Here is a 14,649-nt window from a genome sequence, read left to right on the forward strand (position 1 = left end):
CTGGGGGAGCATGTGTCTCTCCTGCCCCCATCCGAGCTGTACCTGCTAGCAAGGAGCTGAGAGGCTCCAGCCTGATGTCACAGAGCCAGTGCAGCTTTAAGTCTTTCGGATGCTGCTGCAGCCCAAGGAGGAACTCACACCCCCACATCAGCACCACTGCTGCTCTCTCTCATTCAGGGCAAACTCTGTCCTCTGAGGTCTAGGAAAAACCTGTGACCCACCCAAAGTCCTCGCACTCCAGAAGCTGGGGCCCATCCCTCTGCCCTGAGCCGGTCCATGGCAGCCTCCCCTGACCTCAAGCTCCTCTGGGGTTCTGACTCCTCCTGTGCCTTTGCACTTAGGTCCCACTCTCACTATCTGGCCTGAGAGAGAGAAGGTATCTCTAGGTGCTGGTTCAAGATCCCCACCCCCTCCGTCAAATCCCTGCAGTGAACTTAGACAAAGAACTCCTTTTTTGTTTTTTTTTTAACTTCTGCCCCCTGCTCCAACCACAGTCCTTGGATAAAACCAAGAAGGCATCTGCCTTGCCCAGTGCTTTCCAGATTTTACTCAAAGAGTCAAGAGTGTCCCCGACACTGTTCTTCACAGCTGCCATCAGAATGAATCTCGCCTGGCATTCAGAGGGCCCTAGGTACAGCTGGGGCAGGAAGTGTGCAGGAATAGAGGAGGCTCTATTTCCTCAGGATTCAGTTTCCCTCTCTCACCTTTCCTGCCGGTGAGGAATCAAGAGTACCAACCATCAGGGAGAAGGTCACTGCTCTCTCTCATGGCCCTACACAGGGCCCCAAAGCATCCCTATCACTGATCACATGGGGAGACACGGAAAGAAAGATTCCATTCTTCCTCCCATCCCTGGTAGGAACCTGTCTTTTCCAAGAAGCACGGGCCTCCCACTCATTGCCAAACTATGACCATGAAAGCCCTTCTTGTGGGTTCACGAGACTCCCATAGGAACCTCAACCCACCCACTCTACCAGCAGGCCCCTCCCCATCCTGGTCCACCTCCTCTCTCAGAGAGGACTCAGAGATTGGATGAGTCACCCCTGAAGAATCAGGATCCTGCACCTGAGATCTTCCCATCCATTTATGGGTGAGAAATGAGATCGTGACTGCCTGAGGTCATGAGACTGAGTACAGGACAAGAGAAGGCTACCTAGGGCCACCCCTGATGCGCCGATTGTACTCCAAAACTGGCTTGGTCTGAACTACCTATCCCATCAGGGGAGAAATGTCTTCAGGGGGTACAAAGCAGCCTAAGCTCTCTTTACCTAAGCTAACCCATTATGTTCATCTACAAGAGTAATGATAGGTTTCTACAGAATACCTCCCCTGTACCCTACACACACACACACACACACACACACACACACACACACACACACACCAGTCCACCCAGTGTCACCACCATGGCCATTTCAGTGTTCAGAACAAAGGACACAGTTCACTTCAGATCAGCAAGCTTTAATGGTGTTGAGCAGGGGGATGCGGGGAAGAGGCTGAAACAGGAGTCTGTTGCTGGAGAGGTTACAGGCTGCCAAGCCGAGAGGGGAGCTGCCTCTCTGCAGCCTCAGGGAACTGGGCAGAAGGAGCTGGGTCCTTAGCGGGTGGTCTGGTGGACCTGCTCCCGGGATGAGATGACCTTGCCATCCTGGACCTCTTCCACAATGGTGCGCACCTGGCGGGTGGTCACAGCTGCAAGAGAAACAGACACTTGGGCTGTGGGCAGGTGAAGAAAGCCACTCTCAGCCCTCAGTCCCCTACATGGAAGCCAGCCTGCCTCCACCCTAGTCCCCTCCTGATGGATGCTATAGACGGAGTCTTCGCTCACCTCTCAATACCACACTGCGCATAAGTCCCTCCCGCCTTCACCTGCCTCCTTTCCACCCAGCATTCTGCTGAGACCCCTGTGTGAGCTGTGGTCCCTGGACAGGTCATTTGGTCCTAACCCACTTTGTCCCTCGAGAGAGTGACTATGTCCACTGAGTGCTGAGTGAAATAAGTCCTATATCCATTCCTTTGCAGACTGCCGTGCTTGGACTATGTTCCTGTCTCCTCTACCACATGGAGATACCCAAGACAGATCCTCATCATCTCTGTCCCACTAGAAACCTCAGAATTAAGACCATGTATTCCCTGGTCCCACAAAGACTGAGATCTGGAGGCCAGGGACCATGACCCTACCTCCCACTAGGCTCAAGTCCCCAGAGACAAAACTGCTTTGACCCATCTATAGGGTACTGGAGCAAAGAGACCACAGATAGGATGAAGTCTACTCCTTTCACCATCATCTCCATGGTAACCAGCCCTCTCTCCATGCCCTCATCAGACCAGTCTTTCTCCTTTGATCTCTCTTCTGAGCATCAATTCTGAGCCCTAACAAGTCCATTCCTCCTATGCCTACATAACATTAGCCACCGTACCCTGAATCTCCTTGGGGACCCTTGCCCAGCAATCTGCTAGTGGCTTTTCTGTCCCATGCATCCCTCCACCCCAGCCCTCAGTTACCAAGATCCTTACGTTCTTTTGGCTTGTACTGAGTCAGGCTGAAAAGGAAAATTGGAGAGGTTAGATAAGGTCTGAGAGTACCTTCCTCGCCCCTAGTGCCCTAGCCCCTTGGACCTCTACTCACTGGGCATCCTCGCCCTCCAGCAGACGGCGGTAGGTGGCGATCTCCTGCTCCAGCCGAGTCTTCACATCCAGCAGGATCTTGTACTCCTGATTCTGCTGCTCCATCTCGCAGCGCAGCTGAGCCAGCTGCTCCTCCACGCTGCCAATCAAACCCTGGATCTGGGACAGCTGCACGCAGTAGCGGTTCTCTGTCTCTGCCAGGCTGCCCTCCAGGGATGCTTTCTGCAGGAGAGCAGGTGGTGGTCAGTGAGAGTGGCCGGGCTGCCTCTCGGGGGCTGGACCCATCCCTGTGTGCATAGCAGCATCCCTACCATGCTGAGCTGGGACTGCAGCTCGATCTCCAGGGCCTGCATGGTGCGCCGGAGCTCAGAGATCTCGCTCTTGCCGCTCTGCACCAGCTCGCTGTTGGTGGCCACCTCGCGGTTTAGCTCCTCAGTCTACAAACAGGACACAGGACGGGAAACATGAGCCTGGAACCCTCCCGAGGTCAGATGCTCCATGATCCCCATGACCCAGAGCTCAGACAGACCTTGGATCTATTCATAGCCTATCCTTTAGCTATAACCACCTTCCTAACCTCCTCTGAGCCTTGATCAGTCTTGTCCCCAAGCTCCCTACTCCCCCAAGCCCTGAAATATACTCATTGGAGTGTTATGGTTAATCTCTACAAGTAGCAGGCACTTTAAGAACAGAAACCTTAAGAACCAGCCTGGACATGTAGCTCAGCCTCTGATGCTGATTCCTGGCTTTGTTAAGAAAGGTGGAAATTCCCAGGGTCTTTACCCGCAGTGTTGATTCCACAAGGCACCTCCCACTCACCCCCTCTGGTGACTGACTACTAGCTAACACTGGCTCTGTTAATGCAGTGAGCAGTCCTGACTCTGTGGAGTCCACAAAGTCTGACAAGATAGGGCATCCCTATGGTGACAGACAGGTTACTGTGAGGGCTCAGGGCCCTGAGGCCTGTCTGGACTACAGTTTCTCTCACCTTGCTGAAGAACCAATCTTCGGCATCCTTGCGGTTCTTCTCAGCCATCTTCTCGTACTGATCCCGCATCTCTGACAGGATGCGGCTCAGGTCCACACCAGGGGCTGCGTCCATCTCCACGTTGATTTCGCCGCCCACCTGGCCTCTCAGAGCATTCATCTCCTGTAAGAAGAGGGAATGAAGGTGTGGTTCTCTAGACCAGCGTTGGTCCCCAGCCCACATTGAAGTCTAACCCCCTTCCTAAAGGCCTTTTGATCTACCCAGCCTCTTCCCTCTGACCCACCTGTGGTTGGTTGGTTTGTTTGTTTGTTTGTTTGTTTGTTTGTTCTGTATGGATTCAATGCCCACTTTCACACGTGCCTCCTTCATTAGACAGAGGATTCTCCAGAGACATCTGATTCTAGGCCTTTGCCCCCCAAAACTTCTCTTCCAATATCCAAATGCCTTTGTGGAGTCCAGGTTTAAGAGTTGGAACTTCAACTAAGCATTTGAGCATCTCCCTCCCCCTCTGACACTGTGAGTGAGGCAGGGGGAAGAGAGAAGGCCTCTCTGAGGCCCGACAGATCCCTAAGATGTAAGGATGTGTGGAATCTCTGGACCACAGGAACGAAGAGTCTACAGAAAAGGCAGCCCTACAGGATGACTAAACTCGACAAGCCCTCTCTCCCACGCTCTCAACCACAGCCCAATCCCAGGGCCCTGCCACCCACTCCTCGTCTTCTTTGACCTACTGACCCTGCCCCCTCACCTCCTCATGGTTCTTCTTCAGGTAGGCCAGCTCCTCCTTGAGATTCTCAATCTGCATCTCCAGGTCAGCTCTGGCCAGGGTCAGCTCATCCAGCACCCGGCGTAGGCCATTGATGTCCGCCTCCACACTCATGCGCAGGGCCTGCTCCGTCTCAAACCTGCAATGCAAACCAGAGACCTTAGGCCAGGATGCCCTAACATGCTGGTCCATGTCCTGGTGTCATCCCCGCCTTCCCTTTGCCAGAAACAGAACAGCTGAGAGAGAATCAGAGGGTGGAATGGAAACAAGTTACAACCTTGAGCCCAGGGACAGCCACAAGGCAAGACCCCCCCATGCCCAGTGGCTTCCTGTCTCCTCCTCTGTTTCCTTTCCCCCAACTACCTTCAGAAGTAGCTGTCTTTGCTCATCCAACTAATGTCCAGCTCATAACTCCCAGGTCCTCTCTCCCCTGTCTTCTAGGAAGTCACAGGGTGAGGAGAGTTTCCCCAGAATCCCCACCCCTACCCCCCCAGCTTGTAACCCTCTGGGACTCACTTGGTACGGAAGTCATCAGCTGCCAAGCGGGCATTGTCAATCTGGAGTAGGATGCTGGCATTATCCACAGTGGCCACGAGGATCTGGAGATGACAAACCAATAGGTCATTGAGTTTAGGGTGGCTCAACCCAGGCCCATGTTCTGAGCCAGGCTTCCTGGCTGGAGGCTGGAATTCACTGCTTTCAGAGAAACGCCCTCTTCCTGCCAGCCATTCCCTACGCAGTGTCGCCCTTGTTGGCAGATGAAACTTAGCGCTGCCTGCTTGTGCAGACCGTCCTCATGCCAGTCTTAGCCTGAGGGCTGAAGAGGCCTCAGGCTGGGAAGGGGAAGGAGTCAGATAATGTTGGAATATCCTTAGAGCCAGAAGAAAAGCCAAGGAAGCCAGAAAAGGAAAATCCCCTAAAACATTCCCATGGGAGTCCGCTGCCCTACCCCTCCCCTGCTTCCTCTCTTAGAACTGCTATGGAGTACACTCTCAGAGCCCCCTCACCCAAACCCCTTCTCACTGGGACAGTCACAAATCCAGCTCCACTCTGTGGAACCAGACCTCTACCTACACCCTCATGGTCTATACATCAATGACACGAGGACAGCTCCAGGAGAAAACAGACACTCAAAGGAGCCTCACAATGCCTGCTTGTTCCTGGCCGGGACAGTTGCCCCCTCAAAGGGAGAAGGGTCGAACTAGAGCCTAGAGACCCCGTGGCAGCCCCACCTGACTCCAGGCCTTGATGAAGGCGGGAGGTGGGTGGTTTACGCCCCTCCCACCAGCAAATCTTACCTTGTTCTTCAGATCCTCAATGGTCTGGTAATAAGCACTGTAGTCGCGGGCTGGCCCTGGGGCCTGCTTCTGGTACCAGTCTCGGATCTTCACCTCCAGCTCGGTGTTGGCCTCTTCCAGGGCACGCACCTTGTCCAGGTAGGAGGCCAGGCGGTCGTTGAGGTTCTGCATGGTGGCCTTCTCCCCTCCAGCCAGCAGCCCATCAACACCCCCAAAGTTGCCTCCATAACCACTGCCAGTACCAAAGCTGTAGCAGCTGGAGTAACTGTTGCCCCCAAGAGCACTGCCCAGGCCACTAGCTGACCCCAGCCTGCAGGAGCCTGCACCCAGGCTGCCAGACAGTCGGCAGGAGGTCCTAGATGAGCCGCCACCCAGGCCAGAGGAGCCCTTGATGGAGCTGGAGGACGTGAACTGGCGGATGGTGGTAGTCATGGTGGCAGCGGGCAACGGATGTGGAGCTGGAAGGCTTAGGAGGAAGAGAGGCGCCAAGGTGCGTGCTGCGCTGGGGCTCGCCTGCTTCCTTTATAGGGCAGCCAGTGGGCGTAGCGATTGCAACAGGCTCCCTGCTCTTTCCATTCCCCTGGGCTTTCATCACCACTGGACACCCGCCAGCTCCCAGGTGGCTATGGGCCCCCTCCCCTCCCACCACCGGGGCTCTGCCTCATTTCACCAAACCCTGCACTGGGTGTCATGATTGAGTGTGTGTGTGTGCATGTGCGTGTGTCTGTCTGTCTCTCTCTCTGGTCTCAAGCCTGTCACCTGTGATTCAGGCAGGCCCTCCAGCTACGCTTTCCCATGACCTAATACGGACAAGAGGAGTTGGTGACGTCACCTCCACCCAGCCCTCCCAGGCAGCTGCCACCCCAGCTTGATGGGAAATGAGGTGGGGAGTTAGGCACCCCACACACCTGAGGTGGCTTTCCTTCTCGTCACACCACTCCCCGCATGTGAATAGCCTGGATCTGGGGACTGGGGAATCAGAAAGACCAAATATACATCCTGACTTGAGATCCAGGTCTAAACCCACCAGGCCCACCAACGCAACACAGAAAGTACCTCAAGCCTCCAATTGCCAACCCCGGCAGGAAATCAGAGCTTAGCAAAGAATGTAATGTCCAAACAGGCCCAGCTCACTCAAGCTGTGGGCTGGCATAGTACGTCCTCACTCGTCACTCGGCTACAACACCCCTCTGAGCAGCCCCAACACCCAGAAAACTCCTGTTTTCTGAAACTGTCCTCATCCCTGAGAAAGCCCAGACTTTCCTTCTAGATGTTTCCCTACTCCTTCCACAAGTGCAGCTTCCAGGGCCAGGTAGGCAGAAAAGAAGTCAGCTAAACTTCAGAGGATGTAAACAGAGCTACATATAGGATGGGTGCCTTGTGAAACGGAGTCTGTGGGGACCGTGAATGGGAGGTCTCCTCTCACATCCCTTACCCTCTCCTGTATCCTGATAGACCTGAAAGGATAGAACTGCTCAGGTCTCAGTCAGGAAAAAATAAAACTAAAAAAAAGATCCCTTCTTAACACTCTTACCCCACCCAGCTCATGCCAGGTTCCCCAAGACAAAGACCACGGCATGGTTCCCCAGGGCGGGCCACAGGTCCCACCTCCCGGCTCCACCTGGCCCCACCCACCATCCTAAACCCAGCCCTAGGTCTCAGGGTCCTGGGAGGCCTGCTGGGCGGAATGTGGTCGTGTTTCAGACTGCCAGTGGGTTCCTCCTCCCAGACAGGTCTAGACAGCCCCCATCAGCAGCTGGGAGAGGTTTCCCCAATAGCCCAGAGCTGCCAAGCCACCAAAGCAAACAGGACGCCCCCCACACTCACAAACACACGGCCGCTCCACCCCACACACACCCCCAGGGAGCCAGGTAGAGCCGGTCTGGCTTCTTGGGCTGAGACTGCCAGGCTGCCACCCCCTCATCCATCAAGGCCCTCGACCACTCCAAGAAAGTGTCTTTCCCAGCCTGACCTCTGCCCCTTTGTTTTAATGCAGGTGTTCTCTAACAGCTGTGGTACCCAGAAAGGCTGCAGGCCCTCCCAGGAGCCAGTCCCAGAGGCAAAGAATGTTCCATGCTTCCACCCTCAATCCTCCCATCTCCTCCCCTCTTGACTTCCAAGACAACCCAAACCTGGATGGAGTGGGCAGAGAAAGTAGGCAGGCGACAAGCGATACCAGACGCTTAGGTGAACCCTCCCCAGCCGCTCAGCCCACACTGCCTGAGACGATGACCAGACAAATGACGAATTCAAGGACCAGATTCCTTCAAAGCTTTATTAGGAATTTCTGGGGTCAACCCAAGGGGCCTCCCCTTACAGGGCAGCACAAGGCATACACAGAAGCCAACAGCTAGCTCACGGGAGTTCAAGCGCAGCAGTAGAAGCACAGAGTTGCAGCCTAAGCCCCTGAGGCTGGCACATCACATGCGGAAAGGGACCTCAGTGGGTGGAGCGGTGCACCTGCTCCCTGGAGGAGACCACCTTGCCATCCTGGACTTCTTCCACAATGGTGCGCACCTGGCGGCTGGTCACCGTGCCTACGGATGGCAGAGAAGGGGTCATAGGGAGGTTCGGACAGGAAGGAGCCCCTACCCAAACTGCCAGCTAGGCTGTAGCACCCCCAATCTTCCCCAATGTCCCATATACAGGACAGGATTAGACTCTTACCTTCTCGGGAGGCCTGCGAAGCCAGGGATGAGGAATATTGAGTAGCCAGGCTGTAGGGAGAGGGGGGACCTGTCAGCCCAGAGGTGTCACAGCAAGGAGACCCTGGGAGCACTTCTGGGAAAGATAAGTAGCTGAGGAGGCCCCAAAAAGAGTAAGCGAGTTCCCACAAATTGGGAAATCACGTCTAGGAGTTCACAGAGAACAGCACAAACGAAGGACCAAATCCCATAGGCTCCTCAAAACAGGGAGAAAAGAAATAGCCAAGGGCATTTGTGGCTAGGCTGTGGGCTACTAAACCAGAATTTACAAGGAGACACTGCACAAGTGGATTTTCCATATCCTGAAGGGCCCAATAAGACTCCTTCCTTTAAAGCAAGAGATACTGGTTGGGCTGTAGACAAAATTCACCATTATTGGAAAGCAAAGTCTAGAACTGTGGCCAAGCATGGAGACCCTAGGATACTCTTGACTTCCCATAGAGATTCCAGGACACTCTTGGCTACCCATGAAAAACTTTTATTAGCATTCCCAACTCCAAATAAAAGTATCACTTAGCCTGCCCTGGCTAATGATGTCACCAGTCACACTAGACCAGTCATCCAAACCAGAAACCAAGGATCACTGTTACCCACTCCTTCACATATCCCTTCAGCGTCTATTGCATATCAACTTTGAGCTATGTGCTCTTCCCCACCACCCCCGTGTGTGTGTGTGTGTGTGTGTGTGTGTGTGTGTGTGTGTGCGCGCGCGCGCCATGCTCTCTCTGTCTCTGTGTCTCTGTCTCTCTCACTATCTGACTCTCTCTCTCTCTCTCTGTGTGTGTGTGAGAGAGAGAGAGAGCCATGCTCTCTGTCTCTATCTCTGTCTCTGTGTCTCTGTCTCTCTCACTGTCTGTCTGACACTCTCTCTCTCTCTCTGTGTGTGTGAAAGAGAAAGAGAGAGCCATGCTCTCTCTGTCTCTGTGTCTCTGTCTCTCTCACTATCTGTCTGACTCTCTCTCTCTGTGTGTGTGTGAGAGAGAGAGAGAGAGCCATGCTCTCTGTCTCTATCTCTGTCTCTGTGTCTCTGTCTCTCTCACTATCTGTCTGACACTCTGTGTGTGTGTGTGTGTGTGTGAAAGAGAGAGAGAGCCATGCTCTCTCTGTCTCTGTGTCTCTGTCTCTCTCACTATCTGTCTGACTCTCTCTCTCTCTCTCTCACACACACACACACACACACACACACACACTTTCTCTTCTGTCTGCACAATCGCACCCCTAGCTCTGGAGATTGTCACTCCCTTGCCCATCCACTCCCACTCTGGCCCATGTTTCCCTCTATAGCCAAAGCCAACATTCCCAAAGATGGCCACCATTCTGCTCCATATCACTCCATGTCTCCCTATAGCCCACAAGATCTGGTCTACATGCTTTCAGACGGTACTCAGGAAAATTTTCGCGGTCAGACCCGTGCCTTTTCCGTCCATTTCACCCCTGCACAGCTCCACATTCACGTCAAACTGTTGACACTCCTTGGACAAAGTAGTGTCCAGCCCAGCCTGGTAGGTGCCTAGACCCCCCACTCACTGGGCATCCTCTCCCTCCAGCAGGCGGCGGTAAGTGGCGATCTCCTGCTCCAGCCTGGTCTTCACATCCAGCAGCACCTGGTACTCATGATTCTGCCTTTCCATGTCACAACGCAGCTCACACAGCTGCTGCTCCATGCTGCTAATGAGGCCCTGCAGCTGCGCCAGCTGCGCCCCATAACGTGCCTCTGTCTCTGCCAGGCTGTTCTCCAGCGATGCTTTCTGTGGCCAAAGAGACAGGTTGACAGTGAGACAAGAGCTGGGCCCTTCCCCCAAAGATGACACCCACCTGGGAGTGCGGTCCCTTCTGAGGGACTTATATGTGTTTCCAGAACAGTTGGGCAGTAACTGGGGCAGAGAGGGACCTGTGGGGCAGACTGAACAGGTTGTTTCCGGTCCTCCACATAGGGGTTCTGTTTGGCAGGGCTCAACAGAAGTGACGGGAACAGGCAGGACAGAGACAGTGACCCACCATGCTGAGCTGGGACTGCAGCTCAATCTCCAAGTTCTGCACAGAGCGGCGGAGCTCCGTGATCTCCGTCCGGCTGCTCTGCAGGGCCTCTGTGTTGGTGGCCACTTCTCGGTTCAGCTCCTCTGTCTGGAAGGCAGGGCGAACATGGAGACTAAAGGAGGCTTTCAGAAGGAACAGAGGATGGGGGCTGTCCCTAAGCCCTATCCTTCCAGAACTACCCCTCCCTGACTTCAGAGGAGCTCATAGGCACCTGCTTCCAGAGCCCCTCTGTGTCCACAAGGAATACATGCAATGTATCTAGAACCCACAAGGGATCCTTGCTGAACACCTTAAAGCAGGCCAGAGATTACTGCTGTGCCAGTGACTGCCCCAGACCCCACAAATGTTCATTCAGTAGGTATTTATCCAAGGCACGAGTACATGCAGCGAACAGCTGTGGTGGGTGGAGCCTAAGCCAAGTTGGGTGGCCTGGATCAGTTCCCAAGGCCACAGCCATAACCACAAGGGAAAGGCCTGAGCGTCTGAGCTTCCCCAGGCTTCATACTTCTTTAAAGCCTGAGCACTGGTCTGTGTGGTTCCCAATGTGTCTGAGAGTGACTCCAGCCATGCCAGCAGGTAGCACGCACAACCACAGGTGAGCGCACTTGCCATCCACGGCCACCCACCTTGGTGAAGAACCACTCCTCGGCATCCTTGCGGTTCTTCTCTGCCATCTTCTCGTACTGATCCCGCATCTCGTTCAGGATGCGGCTCAGGTCCACACCAGGGGCCGCATCCATCTCCACGTTGACGTCCCCGCCCACCTGGCCACGAAGGGCATTCATCTCCTGGGCAGAGAGGACAGCAGGAAATAACCCAAAGTCGTTCTGGGAAAAGACCCTGGTCCTCAGGGGAAGCAGGCAGACAGCCGCACCAGCAACTCCCACGTAAAGCTACCACAAACGACACAGGCCTCATACTCAGCAGATTCCATCCATCTCCCCCCAGCAAACACCCTGACACAAGTGTGCCTAGCGCCTACGTTCAAATTCGTGTGAAATAAGAGGAAAGTTCTCCAGTGACGGGGAAGGGAAGAAAAGACAACCTCACCCTACTTCCTGACCCCTGGCCTTGTCCATTAGCCATCAACCCTATAGCATGGGGCTAGGCACCTTATGGTGACGTCCGTCCAAGCCAGACCATATTAAGTAATACTGGTTTTGCGGGAAGGGGAAGTTATGCACTCAGCCTCAAAGTTAAGGGAAGCACCTTTTGGGTGTCCTACACATGGGAATCAAACTCCCCCAGCCCAGGACAGGCAGTGCTGAGCTGGGAAGGAAGCCACGAAGGCACAGTCCTAAGTGGGGTCTTAGACCTCCATCCTTGGACTGCACTCTGGGGACATAAAACTCAGAAGTCTCTAGAAAAAGGAGTCGGGGTGGGGAGTTGCGGAGAGGTGGAGTCAGACCCTCACGTCAGACAGGCACGAGGTCAAGTCACTGTGCAGCCCTAGGTAGGTCCCTAACCCTCTCTGGGGGTTTCTTTGCTTCCAAAAGAGGAGGGCAAGAGCCTCCTTCTCCCCGCCATGTTGTCAGTATAAGTGGAAGTTACTGTAGTGAGTCAGTTGTCAGGTTGGGCAAATGTGCCTTGTTATAATTAATTAGAATAATTAGCACTGTGTGTTAGCCTGATTCACTCATTAGTAAATTAGCTGTTCCTACACGGTCAGCCAAGCCTGCAGGGATGAGTGGAAGGAAGTCTCTGGAGGAGCACCCCACTACATCCTCCGCCCCCTCCCAACCACCCCACGTAACCCCCCACTTCATCCAAGGTTCACTGAGGGTCAGCACCAGGCCAGGGACCCACTGATGGTACGATCTGGACCTAGTACACAGACCCAGCCTGCAGAAGTTCTGTGGAGCCGATGTCTCCTGTGCCGGCCTCACCTCCTCATGGTTCTTCTTCAGGTAGGCCAACTCCTCCTTGAGGGTCTCGATCTGCATCTCCAGGTCAGCTCTGGCCAGGGTCAGCTCATCCAGCACCCGGCGTAGGCCGTTGATGTCCGCCTCCACACTCATGCGCAGATTCAGCTCTGTCTCATACCTGCAGGGTTGGAGGCAGGGGACATGGTCCACACACCGTGTTTGTGCTGTGTGCAGAGTAGGAACCCACCACCAGCTCCCCGGGGCAGCCCATAGGCACAGGCTCACTTGGTGCGGAAGTCATCGGCTGCCAGGCGAGCATTGTCGATCTGCAGCACGATGCTGGCATTGTCGATTGTGGCTGCCAGGATCTGTGGGTGATGGTGAACTCCATGAGCAAGTACCCACCACAGAGCCACAGAAGGTGCTGCTGTACCTTGCTTGCACGCAGCCTTGTGGTTTCAGGAACCACCAAGCACCCCAAGTTACACACAGAGTGGTGGGACATGACACGGTGACGTAGAGACACAGGTATCCATCTGTCATCGTGGGGTCTAAGCTGCCTGGGCCTTATCCCCAGCTAAATTCCCCTCCGGGCTCACCCCTACCTGCCAACTGCCCCACATAGTGCTGCTTCTCCCTGACCCCTCATCTCCCTGCTGTCTCCCTCGTGGCCTATGTCCATTTCTGGGACAATCTTATCTCAGTATCCTCTACATTTTTGGTTAGTTGTGCCCCCACTGGACTCCGAGCAACATGGGACTGGAACGAGGCCATGCCCGTCTGGTTCTCTTTGGTCTCCCCAAGCCTGGGCACAGCGCCTGGCCCACAGTCAGCCCCCAGGGTGTATTTGTCTAATTATATGACTAATTGATTAATGAGGTCATAACCGGCCCCTTCTCAAAACCAAGGCAAAGCCTGAGAAGATACAGGAAGTCCATAATCACTGGAAATACCCAAGGCTGGTCCCAAGCAAAAGCGTTAGTAGGGTTAGGGGGAGAGAGTACTCACCCAGTGGCAGGAGCTAGGTGGAAATGGTCATGGTTTAAGGCTGACCCAGGAGGAAGATGTCCCATTGACACAGCATAGACATAGGAACCATCCTATGTCTAGGGCCACCTCATCCTCTCCAAGACCCTACTCCAGGCCCTAAGTTCCATGCAGCAACCTGGTCAGGCTGAGCCTAAGGGTCAGGTCGCTTCCCTTCTTCTGCCTCACCATCTGTAGCCTGCAGAGACCTGGAAATTTCTGTGTGCCCAGGTATCTGGTATACAATGTGTCCAGGAAGCCTAACCAGAATATTGAAGGCAGGGTATGGAAATCCAGGGAAGGGGGTGGACTTTACTCTGCGGATGATGGCGAAGTGTTGGCTAACCCCAAAATGCAGAGCACTGACTCATCAGGACTCCCCTGGGTTCCCCGCTGCCCCAACAAAGCCTGGTATCTGATCTGGCACAGTCAGGATCTCTGCCTCCAAGGAGATTACAGGGATCCCCTGCCAGGCGGAGGACCCGGGCAGGAGCAGACAAAGCCCCTCACTAGACCGCCGTAGGGCTGGCTCTCTACCCTAGAGCCTAGGTCAGCCTCAAAGGTGCCTGGGCCCAGTCTGCAGCAAGCCTGTTCTCTCAGTGATCCTCAACCTCTTCTTTCCATGGGCTCAGTGCCCAGACCCTCCCAAAGCAGGTTTGTGCTAAGACCTGAGCGATCACATTTACAGACACCAGAGCCATTTTCATAGAGGTCAAGAAAGTGTAAGAAGAGGGCAGAGAGAGGGTCCTCCTTGGTCAGTTTAGCTTCCAGTCTCAGTTGCAAAACAGACCCCAAAAGAGTCATCATGGTGAGGGGGAGACCCACACCTAATGCAGCCTTGAGAACACACAGACTCTGAAGTCAGCCCAAGAAACAGGGCATGGACTGAACATCAAAGGGTTGAAGGAACATCAAGATTCTAGGAGGAAAGACATGCCATCCATCAAGGAGGGTGAGGCTACAGGACAGTAAAAAAAAATGTGGCAATACCTAGCCTAGTGTCGTAGCAGCCATACCAGACATTGTCCACCTCCCAGACCCTTTATGAAGCTATTCTCTATAGTGGCAATGCCTGCAGCTGCCTTCAATATCCTGAAGCTGTCCCATCTTTCCTCTATCACCCACCCCAGATAAGCTCTGTGGGAGGAGACAAGTTCTCCTCCATCTTCTTGGAGAGTTCCCAAAGACCACACAGCCTGGGATACCCCTGCAGGCTCAGTGTTATTCCAGATGTGTGTGTGTGTGTGTGTGTGTGTGTGTGTGTGTGTGTGTGTGTGTGAGAGAGAGAGAGGGGGGGGAGGGAGAGGGAGGGAGAGAGAGAGAGGAGAGAGGGGGA

General features: G+C 54.3%; 2 protein-coding genes across 5 annotated transcripts in view; both read right to left on the bottom strand.

Annotated features, from left to right (window-relative positions):
- Positions 1–1,445: 1,445 nt before the first annotated feature.
- Positions 1,446–6,170, bottom strand: Krt17 (keratin 17). Of its 3 annotated transcripts, XM_039085609.1 has the most exons (9): positions 5,833–5,907; positions 5,681–5,791; positions 4,899–4,981; positions 4,365–4,521; positions 3,617–3,778; positions 2,940–3,065; positions 2,630–2,850; positions 2,518–2,543; positions 1,446–1,692 (listed from the first exon to the last, which is right to left on the bottom strand). In XM_039085609.1, exons 1-9 carry the CDS (start codon positions 5,905–5,907, stop codon positions 1,598–1,600), a joined length of 1,056 nt encoding a protein of 351 aa, XP_038941537.1. In that variant the 3' UTR covers positions 1,446–1,597. The 3 variants fall into 3 exon arrangements, with proteins under 3 accessions (XP_038941537.1, NP_997710.1, XP_063124803.1); NM_212545.2 differs by having other exon boundaries at positions 5,681–6,165; XM_063268733.1 differs by lacking the exon at positions 2,518–2,543 and having other exon boundaries at positions 1,446–1,716; positions 2,626–2,850; positions 5,681–6,170.
- Positions 6,171–7,937: 1,767 nt separating this feature from the next.
- Positions 7,938–14,649, bottom strand: part of Krt42 (keratin 42) — a 55,916-nt gene continuing 49,204 nt past the window's right edge. Inside the window, exons 3-9 of one of the 2 annotated variants that reach the window (XM_017597440.3) lie at positions 12,573–12,655; positions 12,309–12,465; positions 11,049–11,210; positions 10,384–10,509; positions 9,913–10,133; positions 8,348–8,397; positions 7,938–8,217 (exon numbers count right to left, since the gene is read on the bottom strand). In XM_017597440.3, coding sequence (XP_017452929.1) covers positions 8,120–8,217; positions 8,348–8,397; positions 9,913–10,133; positions 10,384–10,509; positions 11,049–11,210; positions 12,309–12,465; positions 12,573–12,655 — 897 coding nt within the window. In that variant the 3' untranslated portion in view covers positions 7,938–8,119. The remainder of the gene's footprint in view (positions 8,218–8,347; positions 8,398–9,912; positions 10,134–10,383; positions 10,510–11,048; positions 11,211–12,308; positions 12,466–12,572; positions 12,656–14,649) is intronic. The other variant, NM_001008816.1, reaches the window with a different exon arrangement.

This window comes from Rattus norvegicus, chromosome 10 (assembly GCF_036323735.1).
Source record: "Rattus norvegicus strain BN/NHsdMcwi chromosome 10, GRCr8, whole genome shotgun sequence".
NCBI lineage: Eukaryota > Metazoa > Chordata > Mammalia > Rodentia > Muridae > Rattus > Rattus norvegicus.

What these genes read in the sequence shown, in the direction of transcription:
- Krt17 (NM_212545.2), bottom strand. Translation starts at nt 6,112, where the DNA reads ATGACTACCACCATCCGCCAGTTCACGTCCTCCAGCTCCATCAAGGGC. An exon ending in TTGAGGATCTGAAGAACAAG is followed by an intron (nt 4,982 to 5,680) that starts GTAAGATTTGCT and finishes TGTCATCTCCAG; the next exon opens with ATCCTCGTGGCCACTGTGGA. An exon ending in CTGGAGGGCGAGGATGCCCA is followed by an intron (nt 2,544 to 2,629) that starts GTGAGTAGAGGT and finishes TTTCCTTTTCAG; the next exon opens with CCTGACTCAGTACAAGCCAA.